The sequence below is a fragment of the Montipora foliosa genome, chromosome 12 (genome assembly GCF_036669935.1).
Source record: "Montipora foliosa isolate CH-2021 chromosome 12, ASM3666993v2, whole genome shotgun sequence".
Taxonomy (NCBI): Eukaryota; Metazoa; Cnidaria; class Anthozoa; order Scleractinia; family Acroporidae; genus Montipora; species Montipora foliosa.
Genome location: NC_090880.1, coordinates 26,328,943 through 26,350,274, shown reverse-complemented (window position 1 = coordinate 26,350,274; position 21,332 = coordinate 26,328,943). Strand labels below are relative to the sequence as shown.

The 21,332-nt window shown below is 42.3% G+C and overlaps 1 protein-coding gene and 1 long non-coding RNA gene across 2 annotated transcripts in view; one reads left to right on the top strand and one right to left on the bottom strand.

Annotated features, from left to right (window-relative positions):
- LOC137978645 (uncharacterized) overlaps positions 1-12,239 on the top strand; it is a 110,523-nt gene extending 98,284 nt beyond the window's left edge. The window contains exon 3 of the long non-coding RNA XR_011118205.1: positions 12,139-12,239. This is a non-coding gene — a long non-coding RNA (uncharacterized lncRNA). The remainder of the gene's footprint in view (positions 1-12,138) is intronic.
- The window catches only part of LOC137978616 (sacsin-like), a 22,893-nt gene extending 2,062 nt beyond the window's left edge, over positions 1-20,831 (bottom strand). The window contains exons 1-5 of the mRNA XM_068825614.1: positions 20,704-20,831; positions 18,642-18,731; positions 14,581-14,669; positions 13,518-13,782; positions 1-12,292 (exon numbers count right to left, since the gene is read on the bottom strand). The exon at positions 1-12,292 is cut by the window's left edge and continues 2,062 nt beyond it. Coding sequence (XP_068681715.1) covers positions 1-12,292; positions 13,518-13,782; positions 14,581-14,669; positions 18,642-18,660 — 12,665 coding nt within the window. The 5' untranslated portion in view covers positions 18,661-18,731; positions 20,704-20,831. The remainder of the gene's footprint in view (positions 12,293-13,517; positions 13,783-14,580; positions 14,670-18,641; positions 18,732-20,703) is intronic.
- Positions 20,832-21,332: the final 501 nt, after the last annotated feature.

The following is a 21,332-nucleotide window of genomic DNA, read 5'->3' as shown; positions in this document are numbered from 1 at the left end:
TCAGAGAAATCTTGGCCCCTGAAGAAATCGGAGAAATCTGGCCGCCCTCTGTTGAAGTCTTGTCTATGCCCCGTTGCCGATCCACCTTTAGATAGCCTGTCTACCTCGTTTTGAATGAACTTCATGACCTCATTCGCAATGTCTTGCATGTCCATGTTCTTGTCTGGGTGCCAACGAAGGTAGAGTCGTCTCACGGCCTTCTTTCTTTTGTCCTCTGGAAGTTTCCAAATTTCGGCCAATGCCTTACGCACTTCTTCTAAAGCTGTTTCCAGCGTTGTGGGCTTGGGAGGTTCGGCCGTAGCTCCTTGAGAAGAAGCTGTGGACGGTCCTGCTTTCGTTTTTCCGTTTTCTCCAGCTTTTCCTTCGTATGGCACAACCTGCACTGACTCTGAGACAGGCTCGTCTTCTGTTGCTCTTTCCTGTTCATTATCTTTTTGGGGTCGTTTTATCTTGTATAGGTCCAACACGTCCACCTCTTTCTTTTGGTTCCCTATGTCTATCATGTATCTGCTAAGATACTTGCTTTCTCCTCCCTTTTTCCTCTTTTTCCTGTCCTTTTTTTGTTTGGCAGGCTGCTGTGCTTGAATACGATAGAGAATCTTTGCGTAGATGTACTTGGGTTCTTCATCGGTAGAGTCTTCCGTCTCATATGCAACATACTCGCCGCGCCGAAAATAAAAATCGTCGAACTGAACCAGAAGGTCTTGAAGCTCTTCAGGATATTCTGTACCCGGCTCAGGTTCAAGTTCGTGAGAGCCATCAGCTTCTACATCTTCTGCCACACCAGCACTGTCGAGTATGGATGGTATTTCTTGCGGATTCATGCACTCGAGAATGGCTGACAGATGCAACCAGCTGTCTTTATCGATGTAACACCCTGTCAGTTGGTTTATCTCTTTGCAGAGAACTCTTCGAATGTTGCTTGTGTGTACTCCGTGCTTGATAAATATGTGCTTTCTGCCATCCTCCTTTCCCACAAAACATTCAACATTTGAGCTTTTGCTGTCTGGTATAGCTTTATCCGATTCATTCTCAATTAGTTCTGTGGATAATATTTCCATGCATCTCATGCTTAGTTCCTTTTGAAAGCTGCGAACGTTGTCGCGAACTTTATCTGTTAACTTAGCCTTCTCAAACTGATACTTGAGGATTCTCAGGATTCCATCCACGAGCTGAGGAGAAAATACGACCTCCTTGAGACGTTCTGTCGCTTGGCATTTACTTTCAATATCGGCGCGGCACTTCTTGTCTTTACACTCTTCATGAAGTTCTTCCCTCACTAGGGATGCCAACAGTTTGGGTCGCAAATGAACTGGTAAAAGATTAACAATTTGCTTTGGTGTCGCAAATTTCAAATTGTATTTACTCAGAGGATCGAGAAACTCGTATGTGGTGTGCTTGATGCGACCCGTGTATTGCGGACAGTCAGAGAGCACAAGACCGTTAGAATGGTGAAGGCGTTGCTCCCTGCTTGGAAGATAAAGGGTACGAAATTCTGCTAAAGGATTTTCTTCACAACTTGTTTCTTCATCTTTAATTTTGTCGTTTAAAGCGTGCAAAGTATAAAATAGCCCATATACTGCTTGCTTTGCGGCAGTCAGCTCATTAACGTGCATCTTCTCCTCTCCGATTGACTCTTTTAGACGACTGAGAAGTTTGGCAAATTGTGCAGGTGTGGCGTTTTCCATTGCCCCAAGTCGTTTGAACAAGTGCTCAAATTGTCCATACTCTCGCGGCACTCTGTACAAGTAAGGTGGCAGCTCTTGTTCGAGACGATAGGCCAACTGGTCACAACGGACAAAAATACGCCCATCTTCGACAAGAATGCAAGCAACGGAGGAAAGTAGACTTTGGATTGTTTCGCATGTTTGTTTCGACTCAAGCGAATCATTACTCGGACAATTGCTCATCTCTGTTAGAAATGTGTAAACTTCGATCATAATTTGCTTCAGCAGACGGCGTTTGGGCTCTGGCTGTTCTCGATCTGCGCGCTTAGATACATTCCTTGAGATATTTTTTACATTTTCAACGACTTGATCCAGGGAAGGCCTCTTCAGAAACTGAAGCATTGCTAACTTGGGAGACTCTGGGGTGGCCCACGATGGAAGAAGCGACGCGGATGTCCACACAAGCCTCTCATAACCGTGGGGGACTGAATCCTTAAATTGAACGAACGGAGGAAGTTGATCCTGGTTTCCACTATCAATCAAATGCTGCTTGTGAAGGTGAATTAGCTCATCAGTTGCCTTTTGAGAAGCCAAGAACTTGATTGTAGAGAGATCAGAGAGATAGTTTTCATGATGTAGGGAGGTGTCGGTAAACAGGTGTTTCACTAGCACCTTGGACTTTTTCTCCAAGCCAGGGCGAGATGACTTGTTCACATGCTCTGCTTGTGTGGCCACATTGTTAGCAAACGTTTTGAACTGATCTTTGCTGACTTCTCCTTTTAACCCAATTTCGCGAAGAAGATCTAACCAGCCAGAATCCTCGGTAAACGGCTTTGGTGGCTTCGATGCTGGTGGTAACATCACTGCAAAAACTTTCACACCTGGGTCATAAAAATACGAGGCCATGCGTGGTATCCCAGAGGTATCAGGAATAAAAGCCAAAGTTCGCAGAGAACTGATAACTCTGGAACGTTGAATTTTGTCGAAGCAAAATGGCAGCAATACTCGCCTAACGTATTCGAGGTGCAGCATTCGCGTTGTTTGATTTAGATCAGGGAACTTTGGAAAAATGAAGTCCAAGTAACAATCTAAGTGTGTCCTATTTCCTGCTCCCAAAACCTCTCGGTACAAATTGTCAAGCTTTGGTTGGGGTGCCAGGAACACACATTCATTTCCAGTCATCCATACTTCTGACTCCTCATTGGGTAAACCAGTTGGTACCACATAAATTGATGGCACGTTCTCGAGGCTGACAAAAGTTCCACGAAAAGTCTTGAAGAATGGTAATCGTTTCATAGTTGAAGATGACGTAACGTTGGCTTTTACAGAACTGACATCTTCTTGAAGAAACTGCAGAATAGAGATCATTTCATCTTCAGAAAGTTTGCCAGAGATACTTTCTTGTTTCATCAGGTGGTCGAGTACCTTCAGTACATCTTGCGAAGAGTTGGGGTGAGAAAGGCATGATCTGAGTATGGGGGAGACATCCCGTTTTCCATCGCCATTAATGAGATTGGCATCAAGTTCATGGCATCTGAGTTTGCGTAATAACTTGACAACATTTCTTTGGCCAGCTGACCAAGCCTGTGATGAAGTCAGGTCAAGAATGACTTTACCTTTAGAAAGTGGACTTAGAAATCCCGAAGAAGTCGGTATTACTGGCCACTGGCCCAAAGGGTTGAGGGAAAAGTTGTTCGGATCCTTTCCATGAACTTTGAAAATAAACTCCCAAAGAAGCTGCAACCAAGCTTTGGACGGGCCTTTCTTCTCATCCCATGGAATAAGGTTGTTCGTCTTATACCAACTGTCGTTTTCACTATCTGGTAAGAGCGATGCTAAAGCGGAAATGTCAAATTTCCTGAGCACACGCTGATTGGTGGCAAGTATTTCCTTCTCGATGTCCAATAAAGGCGAAACGATTGTATGATGGATGAACAGGGATCTCTTTGTTGGTACCAATTTAAAAAAACGAGTCAGAAACACTGGGTTAGCTTCTTGAAAACGCCTGAGAAATCCATCCTCAGTTAGTAACAGAGGCAATCCAGCCATAACTGTTTCAAATTTAGGAGCCTTCATGCAGTAACTCAACATGGAGAGAACACCTACCGTTGAGCCTAGTTCTGTCTCTTGAACAGGACAGGGGAGTGTACCGATATTTGCTGAACCTTCTTTCAAAAACTGGATGACTGCCTCTGGAGTAATCTGCCTCACACTGGTGCCTGCTTTCTTGAAGTCTTCAAAAAGTATTTGGGAGGAATATAGGAGCTTGAAGCCAATTCTCAACAGTATGTCGCAACACTTTTCATCTGAGACGCTACTACTGGACATTGTGTTAAAAAACCCCTGTGAGGGAGGCAGCCAGAAACACTGACTCGACTCTTTACTTTCAACTTCCTCTGTTCTTGTACCAAGCACTTTAACAGCGGCTTTCTTTACCAAGGGTAGTAAACTCTCATCTTGACGACAAATCACGCAAAACAGTGATGAAGCCAAAATGGCCCAATGGTTATCGACTGATGCTAAATGAGGAAAGAGACCATGGTACCATCGCAACCTTTTATAGATCTGGTACGTTTTGGAGAAGCGATCCTCAACAGCAATTTCTGACCCAGGCACAAATTCCCTGGCATTCAACAACAGCGAAACGTAAGCCTCAGCTAAAACCTTCGTTTTCAAGAAGTTGTTCCATTGGCTCCCGAATCCTTCGTTGTTTTCATCGTGCCACAGGTTTCTGCGTGCAGAATCAAGGTAAAAGTGACCGTTAACATGAACAGGGAGACCAGTTTTTAACGGTAAAGGCAAGAAACAATAGGCTTTATGTTGTGATTCAAACACGACACTGGACTTCACTGATGTCTGCTCAAAAACCTTGGCAGCAATGCCTCCTCGAGGTAGCAAACCATAAGGACGACCATTCGGTACTTCCTCTGTTGTATCACCGGGCTTCAGACCAATGCATTGATGAATAAGCCATTTCTCCCTTGTACGGGTGTCTTGAATTAGTAGCGGGTATGTAATTCCAAACCATTCAATTTCATTCGTTTGAAACGTCTTGGAGCGTTTGAGGTGATCTGAAAGCTGCTTCCGACGCTCAAAATCTGCTTCTGATATCTCTGCAGAGACGGAATATAACTGTTTTAGCTTACCCTCTTCAATCTTCGACAAGGTGATTTTCGTCAAATGGTTTAAGAACAGAAGTATTTCTTTAGCTTCATTAGTGAACGAATTCATGAACCTTGTTATCTGCTCATAAGAAACTTGCTCGTCTGATATTAGTGATGTCATGGACAAGTTGTTGTTTCTCAGGGGAAGTCGAAACATTGTTGACATTGATAAATCGAAATGATCCTCAAGATAGCAAGGAAATATGTCCCTGTAGTCAGATCGTTCTTCCTCTCCTATAGGTGCAATAAGACGCCCAGGGCTTTCTTTTGTTGCTCCAGGAGCATAGCGGCAGTGAGGATCAAGAATACACAGCGTGTCTCCATTGGAGATGAAACTTGGACAGTCCGTGAGGTGGTAAACTGAGTTAAATCCAATTCCATACTGCCCTGTCTTCGTTGGATCGTCTGTTTTGCTTCCAATTCCTAGTCTCTGGATGCCTTCCAAATCCTTTTCTGAGAACGGTTTGTCGTTGTACACACACAGGGCAGGCCCTTGCAACTCTTTCCAATTTTCACTGAGAAGTCGATTTGTGGGATGTGTTCGGGGATCATAAATGAAGTGTATCTCAGTTGCTCCAGCATCGTCAGCATTTTGAACGAGCTCTTTAAGGATTCCTACATCACATGGATACGACTTCAAAATCCCTTTCAAGCGATCAGTCAGCTCTTCTCGCTGACCAAATTCTTGTCCGATCGGGCGTGATATTTTGGCCAGTTTCCTCGAACGAATGTCAACCGCTCCCATTTTGTGAGCAAGATCAATGGGCACATGCTTGTGAACATACCGGGTATCAACTTGTGAAGACACCCACGGTGCATCATTTATAGATAAGTCTCGTGCCGCTCGCATAACTAGGCCGTCGTCTGGCAGTGGAATCATACCGTTTTCCTCTTGAAGAACGTCATCTGGTGCATCCAAAAGTTCTTCAATCAAGCATTTTGTAACCTTAAATTCATCTTCACCAAGAGGTCTTCCTTGCTTCGCTTTTATTAACTTATACAGAGTATCTATGAAGTCCTCGGTGTTAAAGTAGTCTCTTACTCTTGTAGCACGGAACAGGCGGGAATAATTTTCGGCGAACGCTCTCGGAACTTCGTAAAGAAATGGTTCGCCGATTCCAGTCCACGTAAAAGCGACGCAAGAGGATGACACAAATTTACCTTGGATTAGTATCCAGGATCGTTTGGCTAATTCTTCAATGATGTTCTCTCCAACAGTAATGGGAAGGAGATCTTGAAGATAGCTGTATATGTCTTCGCAAACGCGTTGCAAACATTGGACTTCACTTGGAGAGTGGACTGTAGAATCGATAGCTTGGTCCAGCTGAAAAAGAACTTCGCCGACAGTTGGCTTACGAACATCAAACCCAAACAGATTTCTCGTTTCCTCATTAAGTCTTCCGCAGCCAAGGCTTTCACTGTCATCAAGCACTGGACTAGATGATCCTGCGACGAACTTGTATTCTTCCCCATACAAGTCTTCAGCAGGGAGCATATTAACTTCCTTTCCATGATCGTCGGACCCTCTCCATTTCATGGTGTAATTTTTTGGTTTCTTAAGAACGGGAAACAACCTAGTGTTCCTTAGTTCTGCAATGATTTCATCTGATCGGTCCCCAAGATTGTGAAGATGATCATTGAAATACTCCACGATACACTTAACTCTCTTTCGAGCAGCTTCTTCACCTTTCAGCCTGTATATCTCTTGCACGGTGTTTGCTCTCTCGAGCAGACTGTCCCAGTCAAGGATGTCAGTTTTCATTCCCAGCTTCTGAAGCATTAGAAGCCGCTCTTGTGTGTGGTAGCATGTCCCAACCGGAAATCGCTTGTCCTCTGGTGTAAACAAGGCTGCGGCTGCACCATTAGGACTTATCAGCTCTTTCGGATATGCCAAGTCTTCGTCACCTGCACTACAAGGAATACAGCTATTTGATGTGAGTAAGGAAACATAGAGTTTCCCTGAAGGGTCCTCTTGAAGACTTGAATGCACTCGTAAGCAGTGATCCATCAGATAACAAACAATGCGATCTCGTAAATTGCCAGGAATATTCATGATATTGGGAAAAAAGACCTGTTTAAGAAACATTTCTGGTGTCATTGTTCGCTTTTGGATGATTTCATCACACCCAGCCTGTTTGAAGCCTTTCTTTGCAAATTCAGGCAGCTGAACTACTTTGTAATCATACATGGAAAGGACAGTTTCACTATTAGGAATCTTTTGTAATTTCGCGTCTTGAAAGATACAATGGATAATTGGAAGCCACTTTCCGCCCATATTCACCAGCGGAACATTCGAGTCGGCGATTTTTTGATAAACGCTGTTGATGAGCGCTTTCCACGCCGTTGATTCCAACGTCTCCGGATTTGGCCAAAGTAAAAAACTACGGTAGAGTGCGATCTTCCCTTTTTGTTGCATGAGCACCATTTCTTCTAAGAGCTGAATGTAGGCTTGGGACAGTGCATCATCCATAAGGTTTCTGTTCCATCGAACCTCTAAAGGCTGGAATCTACCAGTTTCAGCTGTTGTACTTTCCCAGATTCCTCGACGGTTTGACGTGACCGCAAAATACCCATTAACATGGACAGGTAAACCGGTTGGAATGGAGAGGGGTAGAAAACAAAATAGTTCACCTCGAACGACCGCTGGTTTTGAGACTGCCTTGTCGTCGCTTCTGGAGGATATCTTTCCTGCTATTCCCGAGGCAGACAGAAGGCCCTGTTTTTTACCTTCTTCGCTTGTTGCTAAAGTGAAGGAACGGCCCGTTCCGAGGCTGGACGTCACTAACCAGGTGCCTTCTTCATGCCTTTTTGTTCCACTCTTACCATTCATCGTTGACGAAATGGTCACAATCTCTGACCTCTTAGGAGGTTTCGTGGTACCGTTCTGTTCAATGGCTCCCTTGGTCCATTTCGCACAAGATTCAAGAAACGTGGGTTCTTTTCCAAATTTCTGACCCGGCCCATGAACACTTACTGTATCCTTCGACACCTCAAACAGAATTTGAGACGTTTCCTGACCAACAGAGTTCTTGCTAATTTCTGAAAAAGTGACCTTTTGCACATTTTGGGTAAACAAAAGCAAGCTTGGTGATGATTCTTGAAAAGAACGCGCTAAGTTGTGAATTTCTTCCTTACTGTAAATCTTATCACTGATTTCCCCTCGCTTTGTTCGGAATGCAAATCTGAACAATGTTCCTTGAAAAAAGAACTCCTCAGACACATTTGGCAGAGTGATATTACAGCCAAACAATCCGTTGAAAGGTGCAAACTGATCAGAAAAGTATAGTAAACTACTCGGATTCACTGAGAAATTCAACTTAATCCCAGGCTTCGAGGGACTTTGAATTTGTGCTTGGAGGTGACTTGTATGTGGATCAAAGAACACTGCATAACTTCGACTTATGAAACTCGGTACATCAGTGAAATGGTAAACTGAGCTGAAACCAAGTCCAAAGCGACCTATCTTCTCGAGATCTTCTCTCTTTGTTGCTCCAGCCAACTTTGATATGTTAACCAAATCCTCATCTGAAAAAACCGCATTGTTGTACACTAAAAGCGCGGGTCCTTGACAGTCTGCCATACCAGGGGCCAGAAGCTTTTCTGTTGGGTGACTACGCCAGTCGAGGACAAACTGCACTTCGGTTGCCCCAGCATCATCTGCATTTTGGACAAGTTCCCTGAAAACGCCAACACCTTCTTTGTACTCATTTAAAATATTTTTTAACCTGGTGGTAACTGGCTCGTGAGGACCAGTTTGTTCGATGCCAAGGGCCTCCGCGCATGAGATGCGCGTGCTAATGGGTGGAACACCCAGCAAAGATGCAATTTTTGGGGATATTGTGTCATGGATCATGGGAAACTGATTTGTGACTGGCAGCTCATGGCCTCCTTTCCTCAACCAACTTGCGTCACAAAAGGTGCACTCGTTGCAAAGGACCAGCTTCAATGTTTTGTCCCAAGTCATAATGGGAACTAGCAGACGTTGGCGAAGCTCAGGACCAAGTGGTTCTTTCCCTCTTACGATCCAGTGGAGGATGTCATGTGATAGTTTCTGGTCGGCTGTTACATCTCTTGTTCCACCTCCTGCGTCGTGCTTTTCCTTGATCATTACAAGAACATCTAGGAAGTCTGAGTCATTGAACGTTATCCGTACGCCGCAACGTTCAAAAAACGCACGAAAGGTAACGAAATCGCCTGGAATGACGTATAGGTAGGGAATGAAGTTGATATTGCAGGAGCAAGAAAAAGCCATCTTGTGTGGAAATGTAAACCCACTACCGTGCCAAATCCACGCTGGAAAGCTCGAATCGCCAGTAATCATCTTGGTGGCATCTTCAACGCTCTTTGATAGCTCTTGGTAAATATCTTTCAACATGTCTTCAAACCAATGTTTTTCTTTGGTGGACATGGCTTCTAATGGTGTAGAGCATGCAGAGCGCAGCTGAGAAACAAGGTGATGTACAGGAGGTCCGTTGTTCCAGCCAAAAGCTGCTTCAAGTGTTTCGCTACAGGATTTCCAAACCAGCGGCATCGTAGCTCCCACAATGTTTGCCTTAGACTGGCTCACTATTTCACGAGGACTGTAGAAGCGTGCTCTATCTTCGAACCAAGGCATCATTCTGGGATAAGAGGGCGGACGATCTTCCTTCCGTCGGACCCATCTTCTAGCCATAAGCCCTTGGAGTAGGGTTTTGTCTGAGTGTAGAATGTATGGATTCTGATCCAGGAACTCTAGTAGCGCTAAAGCCCTACGCGATGCAACACTGTCAACTACGTTTTCCAATGTTTGGGCAACTTGCAAAATGTCTTGAGTGTTTGGTGAACTCCTCATTCCAAGTTTCCGCAGTCCCTGAAGAAGGTCTTCTTCCACAAAGTCGTAATGTGGAAACTTATCGTTATTTCCTTCAAACAGTTGCTGCAAAATACTCTTCTGGGGATCAAGGATTTCACAAGGAGTGACTAATGTGTTACTCTGCGTGATGACAAACCGAAGATTTCTCAGAGATTCAAGGATAGCGTGGCTTTGCATGTAGTTGTACTGCCGAAGAACCCAACACATCAATGTGGACAACTGACGGTGATTGTAGAATCCGCTGCTTATACCATTAAAGACAACTGTCGTCAAAAAGTCTTTTGGATTCATCGGTTGTACGCCAAGGCGCTGTAATAAGTCATTTGACTGCATATCCTTCACGGATATGATTCCGGAAGCGTTAGGTATAGGCAGATTTGCTGGAAGTTCAAAACCAAATGGAGCGATTGTGCGAGATTGAAATCCATTCTTAACAGCAAGAAAAGATTTTCCATCAACTGCGTCAAAAATAGGCAACCCGAGGAGAAGGCTTTGCTGATCACAGCTGAGGAGCGTGGACGACAGAAAGCCTCGAAGCGCTCGTTTTTCTTCTGAGGAGCAATTCGTTGAAATGTTCAGAACAGAGGTACTTTGGCCTACGACTTGCAAAACTTTAAGGACTCCATATGGGTTCGGCGAGGCAATGTACTTGTGTAGAGTGTGGTGATTTACGTAAGATGGTATGTTTTCCAACACGATACACCCAAGCTTTCTGAGCAAGGACACAATTTGTCTTGGCAATGAAACGCCTTGATCATGATCTCTGATAGCCAGACTTGATGTTCTCAGCTTCACTATGGCACGCTGTCCGGATGTAGTGTGAGGAATCAATGGTAGCTCTTCAACTGGCGAAAGGTTGCCAGAGAAATCATTTTGGATCCATCTCCATGCAGACGCCAGCCAGTTCTCTGGTGGATGCCCATTTTGACCAGGATACCAATAAACCAAATGACTGCTTCCAGACCATTCTGTTGGCAGCATTTGCCTTACGAGGTTAAGTGCAATGTCCGGGTTTATTTTCATGAGCTGTATTGGAAGCATAGCGTTGCGGTTCTTCAAATCAAAAGCGGCGTTGGACAAATATTGTACGGCAGGGGAATGGATACTGTCATCGAGAAATTTACTTTCCATGTTGGGGAAAAGGGAACGTGAATACCTTGCTGATAAAACACAGACAGCAGCCTGAGGCTCACGGCTGTACTGAAGAGGGCGAAATTTTACGAAGCCTCCACTTGCCAGGGGAAGGAGTGGGACACCTTGCATCTCTTGCAGGTTCTTGTCGATTAAAACATACTCTAGAAGACAAAGCTTCTTCTCTTTTGAAACATTCTTTATGTTCCATGACCCCTTCTGTTCCTGCTTGAGGAGGTTCCTTACGTAGGCAGGCGTGATAGAACGTGTAGACCATGACATGGAATCAATGGCTTTCAGTACGTGATTTGGTAGCGTCACAACTTCTTCGTTTGCTTGGATTAGTGTTTCTATAACGGCTGTTTTGATTTCACTAGAATCTGTCATTCTGTCGAGTAAAACATCTTGGGGTCTTGACCACTTGCCACCACCTGAAGGGGTCCAAAAGACGTTCTTATTTACCAAAATTGAGAACATAGGGTTAAGCACCCCTTTCCATTGACTCTGTACCTCTTGAACAGACGGCCAAGATAGATACACTAACTTGGCATTTGATGAAGGATCACCCGGTTCTCTTGTGTGTTTCTCAATCAGGTAGAGCAACATCGAGGCGTAAGCTTGGCTTCCGACTTTTTCTGACAACCTGACATTCCATTCTGCCGTGTTATCATCCTGACAATCCAACCCCGGCCACTTAAGTCCCCGTCGGTTGTCGGTTAAGCCAAAATAGCCATGGACGTGAACCGGAAAGCCAGTTTTTGCGTCAGCATCAGGTGGAAGTGGCAGGAAGCAAAAGATTCTCCCTCCGGTTGAAGATAAAGCTTGACGTTCAGAGGGATCCAATGGAGCAGCAATACCAATCCATGGAAGGAGACCAAGTTCCGAGGACAATTGTCTCAGGCTTGAATCTTGAGCATCGATCTCGTGGTGAACCAGCCACTTGCGACTAACCACTTTCCCATTTTTTTCCACTTCATCGATATTTAAGGTCAAGGATAGCCTTGTGTTTGTGATGCGCCCTTCGCTCAGCCGCTTTATTTGCGTCAAAAGGGATTTCTTCTCTTCATGAACCTGTGATCTGCAGCGGTCGCTCAATTTTACAGTAAATACGTGCTTTTGAATGTTACTCCCGTCGGTTTCAAACAAAGATATTTCCTCAATATTCTTTAAGAAAAGAAGAATAACAGAAGATTCTTTTTTTAGAGCATCAAACAATTGCCGAACTTTCTCAGGAGTGTAATTCTTTTTTGATAAATCAGATGGCTCAGTTCTTAAGGGAAAACGGAACAGAGTACCATTATAAAACTGTGTTGATATCTTGCAGTCCAAGACGTCTTCATACGGAAGGAACTGGTCTTTGCACTTTTGAAGAGGCTGGTCTCTCAAAGAAAACTGCTCTCCTGTTTCATTTCTTCCAAAATGGATTTCGTGAGGATCAAGGAATGCTATAGCGTCACCGCTCACAATGCTTGGAAGATCTAAACACAAGGTGGAAGGAAATTTATGTCAAGTTTTGGTAAATATTACCTTCGCTTGCTTACTCTCGAGTGCAATTTCAGGCAAACAGTCCATTGTTTTCCATACGGTATGATGTCTGTCACCTTGAAGGGACAAATACACTTAATTTATAGTTGTTCCAGGATATAGTTGTCGCGAAATGCCCTTTTTGATAGGAATCAAATTCGACTTAACGAGGCCTTTGTGTTTAGATGAGGCCATAGAAACACAGAAAACGTCCTCTATTTTTTAAATAGTAGATATATGTAATATACACTTATATACTAGTATTTATATTATGTATTTATATGTATTTATATAGTATAATACTCCCCAGTGTTACTACTGGAGTTCTACGATGTCGACGTCAGCGACTTAGAGAACGTGATTTTAAAAGGTTGGTTCACATTTTTTAAACGTCTTCCTTACGATTCCAGATAGTTCAAAAACTAGCCGAACTATCCACGAACTAAAGTTGGAGGAACGGTGTTTAAACTAGGATATAAAATGAAAATACGCTATATGCACAAACGCTTTAAATGGAACTTGACATTTGGTCATTTCACGGTGCAAAATTTGCTAAGAAAGTGAAAAAAAAAGAACAAAACTTCAAAACAAACGTGCATAGCCAAGATTTTGCTCAATAAATGCCATTGTTCTGTGACGTCCGCGTCGTACATCTTTAAGTCCTTATTAGGTGGTTTCACGTTACGCCAACGCCGCCATGTTGATGGATGAAGATCTCTCATTAGTTCCTTTTGTTCATCCACCAGCTATTGTACATTGCAGCATTGTTATCTGCGTCTCAATAGATTGGTTGCAAAACATTTATTTGTAAGCTACAACGAGTTGCAAATTGGTGAGATACTCCAGTTAAAAAAAACAGCTTTTCTAGCTACCAATACTCGCCGTATCTACAATTCCAACCTTATCCATGTCCCCCCTCCCTCTCCCCCTTTCAATGTTGACTGTGTTAAAGTATTCAGCAATTTTTTGTATTGCTGGCAACACTGATAAGGATGGGGGGGGGGGGGGGAGGGGGTTGCAGTGTGGGAGATAATAGGTAAATTAATAACGCCGCAAGAAGGTGAACTGTCTCCACTAATTTTGCAACTCGTTGCAGCAGCGAGTGGTCTCTTTTGCCCTCTCAGGGTCTATTCCTGCGCTCTTATGTCGTCTCTTACATCGCTCTTCTATCCAACTCACCGGTCACGTGATAAACCGAATTGAAGCCTATTCCAAAGCGACCCACTTTCAATGGATCGTCTTTCTTGCTGCTTTGCATGAGTCTTTGTAGGTTTTCCCAGTCACTTTCCTTGAAAAGGGCGTTATTTTGAGCATACAAAGCGCATCCCTGAAACTTCGCAAGACTGGGTGTGTACAGCGACGATCGTCCATAGAAGTTTGGTCGGGAATCCAGTAGAAAAGAGACTTTAGTAGCTCCTGCATCATCTGCATTTTGAATAATTTCCTAGGAAAAATTGTAAAAAACCTTCTCAGTTATCAGTAGAGTCACTCTTAGTTGTCAGCCCAGGACATGAGTAACATAGACCTCTTTCATAATGGCGGCCAAATAAATTATTCTTTTGTTTTAATGCTAAGAAGCCCTACTAACCTCGCTACCACGAGGAAATTTCAAAAGAATATTTATTTTAAAACGAGGGCAGTAGGTCTAATTAACATAAACACAAAAGAATGTAAAGTTGGTCGCCATTTATGAAAGTGGTCTATTGTCCAAGAGACATGAAAAAAACAGCCAACAGAGTACTGAATTGTCAGGTTCGTCAATAGTAAACCACACTGAGAGATGTAATTTTGCGCAAGCTTATCACGGCAGATGAGAGAGTTCTAAGATGGTGTTTAGTCAAGAGAAAAAGAAAGCCAACCTTTGCCCCCAAAGTTTGGTTAGTGTACACTTAATAGACCATTTTCGAATTCTCACGGCTGGACTGGATCTAGCACGAAATGGAGGCTAATGCGGGCAAATTAATTGCATGTGAAAAGATTTGCCCGCATTGGCCTCCATTTCATGCTAGATCCAGTCCAGCCGTGAGAATTCGAAAATGGTCTATTAACTGCCAAGATAAAAATCCAAGGTAAACTGGGATAAGCGATGAAGAGATGAACAACTGAATTCACAAAGCTGTAACTTATTCTGAAACGAAATTGAATCTGTTTTCAGATAAATGTGGGTAATTGTGGGCTTGGACGAAAAATAGTCACTTCACTTGAAAACAATGAAACTAGCTTTGTTAACACTGCAATGTACCTTCAAAATCTGTCCTCCATCTGGATATCGCTCAAGAATGCTCTTTAAAAGGTGCGTCAATGGTGGTCGCCTCTGACCATACGACTTCCCTTTGATCAACAAAAAACATAACACTAGTTTTAGCTTTGCATTTTCCAAAAAGGCTAATCTTAAAACAACACAAAGTTCTCAAGACTGACTTCTGTAACAAAATACTGAAAGTAGTTAAAGTGGTACTACGACCAAAAAAACAATTCTTTTTTTTCTTTGGATTTCAAAACTATGTTAACTAAACACTAACTGACCCAAGTTTTAAGTTCTGATTTTAAAAAGACACCTGTTTATTTTAACAGGAAGTTTCTTATTTATTGGTCCGCCATTACTAACTTTAAAATCTTGAGAGAGCTGCGTCGAGAAGAAAATGACGTCAAAGACTCACTAGTTTAAGAATGCAATGCGTGTGTACGCGGCCGAATTAATATGCAGCACGGGAGTTTCGGGCTTTCAGACTTTTAAACACGTGTTTTGCATATGTAATAAATTGCGTTTACACGTTGAAATTTTAAGCTAGTGAGTAAAGACGTCATTTTCTCTAGATCCAACCCTCTGAGGTCCAATCGGCCAGTTTTGAACGTGAGTAATGGCGGACCGTGAAATCCAAAACTTACACTCAAAATAAACAGCCTTTGGATAAAACTCAAAGTTCACAATTTTGCCAGTTAGGTGTTAAGCAAACACGCTTTCAAAATCTGAAGAAAAAAAGGAAATGATTTTTTGATCATAGTACCACTTTAAACAGTATTAATATTTACTCTATCGTTCGTTCAGTGAAGACGTCTGCGACAACGGCAATGCCACAAAACAATAACATCATTGATTTAAATAATGGTGCTGGAAGTGCGGCACGCATTTTAGCAGATATTTGAGCGGTACACGGCCTGAAATCACCAAACTTGAAGTCTTGACGACAATGGTTGCGGTCGCATTAGGGAGTTCACACTAGTTTTAAATTAGTGTTAAATCAAGTCCTATTGTTCAGTGTTCCCCTAGGGATTCACAAGGACTGATTGAATTCAAGCAACAGTACACCGCTACAAGAACAGATACCGATTAGCTTTTAAGTAAAAGAAAAGTTGACGAATACTTCAGAGTGGTCTAAAAAAAAAAGGGAAAAGATTTGATTGCTGCTCGCATTACTTTGGACAGGTTCCTTTTTCTGTCTGTAAATACAACCTTTCGAACAGTTTTATATGGCATAAACATAAGCTTAATTAAGTTTAATGTATATATGTATTTAGGTAGGCCTAAAAGCGGACACACGACCTGTCCGGCATGCTCATTATTATAAATCGATCTATTTTCCCTTCTGCTCTTCCTTGCCATTTCGCCGTTTTTCGTCACCAGTATTCAGCCTTTTTTGTGTTCGTGCTTGCTCTTTTGTCCGCTGCTCGTCACCACAATTTCGTCTCTTTCTTGCTTTCTCTATCTCTCGTTGTTTGTCACTGATATTTCGCCTGTTTTCTCATGCTCTCAGTCGCTCTCTTTTAGTTGAGCATCGCTTACTCTTCGCCTGTTAATTTGTCTTTTGCCTCCCTTTCCTCTTCTTTCCTTGTTGTATACTACTTCTTAAAAAAATACTTAGTATGTTTTTTGTTGTCTTGAAAATTTTCGTTTGTTTTACTATAGCAATGTGTCAAATGCTGGCCATGCAACTTCCCGCCGAAAAAACGCGGGTTCCAGCAAGGTTCCAACCCATGCATCTCCCTGCCAATAGACCTTTTCGGCTTGTACATTTTGTTTTCCCAACACAGATCATGTGATAATACTCGGGAGGTTTGGTCTTTTGTTTTGTTCATTAAAATGAGGGCATGCAAGCATGAATATGCCTGCATGCACTCTTTTTAATGAACAAAACAAAGGACGAAACCTCCTGGGTATTATCACATGACCTGTGTTGGGAAAACAAAATGTACAAGCCGAAAAGGTCTATAAAACGCGGGTTCCAACAGTAAGACATTTCGCTTATTGGCTTACATGAAAAGTTGAACGAACGGTCGGACAATGACGTCATAACCTCTATTCCGCGAAGCTGCGCTCAAATACTAGTGAAGTATTGCGTTCCATTTTAATAATCATTGCAATTCATTAAAACGTTTCACCATGCATTTTGTTTTGTCTGTTTTTTCTGAAACTAATGCCTTCCTAAACTTTTTGCGATTTGCTTTCTTTCTCCAATTCCAATAATCTCAAACACCTTGTGATATCTTCCTGTTTCTCCCACACCCGAGGAACAAGGAGCTCAAATAAACTATCATACTTTCCCTTTCATGTCATCTTTCTACATGAGACAGCTTGGAAACCCCAGTCCTAAAGATTATTGCCCTGCGAGCAGTTGGTTTTCCTTCCCGAGAGAGATACCACTGCGAGCAACCGTTAGTTTCTTTCAGTGAGCCTCCGTCCAGCGACAAGGAGGAATAAATTAAATTTGAACCAGTAAAACGAGTTAGCAAACTTGTTTCTGTTTGGGCGAGCCTGCTATGCAGTGATTTCCCGCGAAATAAGACGAAGTGATGTCAAATACACCACGTGGGGTGTAACGTACTTCGCACACGTTCGATGGAAAATTAAACGGTTGCTCGCAGTGGTTTCTCTCTCGGGAGGCGTAGGAGAAACCAACTGCTCGCGGGGTAAGAGATATCTTCCAGCGGGGCAATTAAAATTCTCCGGCCTCTACCGCCTTTTGATGCAAATGAATGATTAAGACAGAATAATCCTAGTTGTGAGATCGTAAATGTACTTCGCAATATAATAACCGACGCTGAGGAATGGGATCTTGCACGGTGAAAACAGCCAATTTCCCAGTCGACTGCACCCGCAGTTTCAAACTGACCGTACAAGCGATATTATTACGATTGTTTGAAGATCTGTTATTCATATGAATCAAAATTGATTTTCATAAGAAGAATTCTTAAGTTATAGTTTGTATTCGAGGCACTCATCAAACAAATTTCGTGCATGAAAATTAAAGTGTCCGAACATTTTTCGGAATGGAATCTTTGTTTCACATATTGACATCTAAAAGTTTACTTACCCTCCCCGAACTTCTCAACGAACTATTTGATTACCGATGATGAGCTGACCTGTTTGAGTACTAAGAATTGCACAAACAACACCGATATTTTTTTGTGTTTGGGAATCCGTTGTATGGGTAATGTTTCGGTAACTTGATTGTTTTCGACAAACCTCAAAGAGTACTTGGGATCACCGGGCGAGATTTTTAAAATGATTTCAGCCAAATCTCTCGATGAATGCTTTTGTGTACTTGATGCATCTGAAATATTGTGACTCAGCACACACACACACACAAATGAAATAAATTAAAATTCAAAAAGAGATATCCTTATTCTAAGACACTTTATCACAACGCTGGAGTTTATAGAGCTACCAGCATTTGTTCACTTCGTGTTAAATTACGGATCTCCTTCCTGTTGTCGCCCATTTCCAAAAACAAATGATCACTTTGAAGTCTCAAGCTCATTTTGCTGAGCGCAAAGTGCTATATTCATTTGGGAGAATGTAAATCAATTCAAGTCAAACCACATTAAATTAAAGCAGATCAAAGATAAGGTTAGTTTTTTCGTGAAAGGGGAAAACTAAAGCACCCAAATAAGTTAAACGTTTTGGATCAGAACGGAGAACCAACAAATTCAACCCACATACGACGATGAGCTCGCGAATCGACTCGGGAGCCCTTCGCCATCTCTGCCTTTAAGACTTCGTTCGGATGAAAGCTAATGCGGTTGTAAATGTGTTAACCTGCGGTCAGGGCGCACTCTGTCTAAAGAAAAGTACGCTTGATCGCAGGTTATAAATGTGTCGGTTGTAACATCTATGAACTATGAGTTGCGCTTGGCGTGTACCTGTTTGGCGGTCAGAAGTTGAATAAACCCAATTGTTAAGTTGTTTTACGTGTCGGTTTGCTCTGGAGTTAATCCGCTACAATATTTCAGTTAAAACGTTTCTCTGCATGGAACAACAAGCAATAAAGTGGATCACTGAATGAATCAAGAAGAAGTACAAACCTTTAAGTTCAGATGCCATTGTGTGCAGTCACTACACGATGACCTACATCAGTAAAGCGTCTTCCCCATGAATACCCAAAGCGGAGACCACTAATGAGGAAAAAAGAATGACCTTACTTGGTTCGTTAAATTGTTTATCAAAGTAGCAGCAACTTCATACGATAAAATCTCCAATCGTACTTTCAAGTTATTTAGTAGTGAGGTATTGTTGGATACAGGTACATGTAATTCGTTGCTCTGTAATCAATACCATACTGTATTTAACGAGGGTAGCACATTAACCTTACACAGTTTTCTAACATGTGGCCCTCAAAGTTATCTGTGGCCCTGCATTCTGTAATTACTCCCCTCGATGGACAGCTGGACCAGATACTAGTAGACAGCTCGATATCCGTGAATCTCAAGATTAAGGTGTAGTGCTTTATAGCTTTAGGGCAAAAAGACCTCGGCAAAATGACACTCTAGTGGATTAATTCTTCAACAGGAAAATTTTCCTTAGAAATGCGCTCACCTACTCTGCAATTTGAGTCTCCGTTAGAAATGGAGTTCCAATTTTAGATTCTTTCAGCTTTATTTCAGATGCAGCCATCTTAGGGCGCGTTCGATTGACGCTATTCCGGAATAAGAATACGTGGAGTGATGACTAAAACGGTATGTTTGGCGCGTTTCGAAGCAGGAAGGATAATAAAAATATGTTTAAAATACCATTTCAGCAGATGTTTGACAATTTTAATGTGAATCTCCGTAAAAACGAAGTATTTCTAACTTATATTCCATGTATTCCTATTCCGGAATACGGTCAATCGAACGCACCCTTAGTGTGACTCAAGTCAGTCAAATGGAAAGTTGGATCCACTGTAAGCGAATCCCTCCGGTGAACTCCTAGTCTAGCTCTCTTAATTTATGGGAAGACTTCCATGTTTTTGTTCGTACTGGATTCATTTAACGCCAAACTGGGAAGTTTTGTCCACCCAAGTTGCTTCGGGCATAGTTCATCTGCATTTGTCTTAGCCTGGATTTTGGTGATTGCATAATCACTTTAAAGATATTCCACCTGAGCTTTGAATGGGGTTTGCTTCCGCCTTGGTTAAATAAGGTTATTAAATTCGGTAAGATCTTATTAAAATTGACGAAAGTTCCGCATACCGTGGGCCCTACAGCCGACGAGGACAGTAGAAATGAATCAGAATTTCAAGCTAAGCACTGATCATCGCGATGAGTTATTAACGTTACTTGAGCAGTAACGAAAGGAAAGCCTGAAATATTCAGGTCTTGAACGGCATTCAGCGATACCGCTGCACTGAGTGCTCTGCCAGTTGAGCTACAAGCCATCTGGAAGCTACTAGTCATTATGTGAGTTCATATTGATTCCGTAGAGGATAAAGATATAACGAAAGTTAAGATATAAGAAAGCCATATATATATGAATTGCGGAGACTGAGATGAATCAAGTTAAGATACTGATCATCGAAGTTATTAACGTTACTTGACCAGTAATATATAAATATATATGCCTTTCATACATATTCACTTTCGTCATATCTATATCCTTTACGGGCTCAATATGAACTCAAATAATAACCACCTCGCAGATGACTTGATAGTTCAACCGAGAGGAGCACTTAACCGGCAATGTAGAGGTCAGGGTTCGAATCCCGTTCAGGCCTGAATTTCTCAGGCTCTCCTTTCGTTACTACTCAAGGAACTTTAATAACTACGATGATCAGTATCTTAACTTGATTCATCTTTCCGCAGTTCAAATATATATGCATATGGCTTTCACATACATTAACTTTTCGTCGAATCAGACTTTGGTCACCAACTTCCAGTACTTTCTTTATTACCGTTGTTGATATAATATATAAAAATATATCAAAATTGTTGCATGACTTAAACACCAATTACCGAAAATTCAACTCCCAGCTAAGGTTCAACAATTTTACTGTTTCGGAACCTTTCGAGAGGCTTGACATTCGAGGAATCAGGAAACAGACCGCCAGCGGCAAATTTACAATTCAAGCCCGGTTTAGTATGAGTCGGAACTAAGCAATACCACACTTACCTTCTTTTCTATTTAGGCCGGTATCCTCTCTCGCTGCTCGTCACTCTTCTCCACGAAATTTTCAGCTTTAAATTCTCAAAAATTTCCCAAATACCGGCTAATTTCCGGGGCAAGGAGGTAAAGCGAAGATACCAAGCTAATTCTATGAAGTTTGGGCGGTTCTAAGAAAACGACAAGTCATCGGCCAATCACATCGCGGGAAAAGAGAAAAACAATAAAACCGGAAAAAGGAACAGATTCTTGGAAAACTCAAGTGACATTCTCAGAATTGTCGGAACGACGTCATTTTTGTATATTGGGAATTCTTCACTTTCTACGCCTTCTTAATTAAACAAGTTAACTTTGTCGTTAAATTTTAAACAACAGTTCCGTTTCTTGCTGTCGTCGATCGCAATGGCGAACCTGTCCAAAGGCGTATGGAAAATCAGGAATCCGGAATTAGAAACCTGAAATGAAAACAGGATCGTGCAATTCTCGTCGAACTACCGAAAATTCAACTCCCAGCTAAGGTTCAACAATTTTACTGTTTCGGAACCTTTCGAGAGGCTTGACATTCGAGGAATCAAGAAACATACCGCCAGCGGCAAATTTACAATTCAAGCCCGGTTTAGTATAAGTCGGAACTAAGC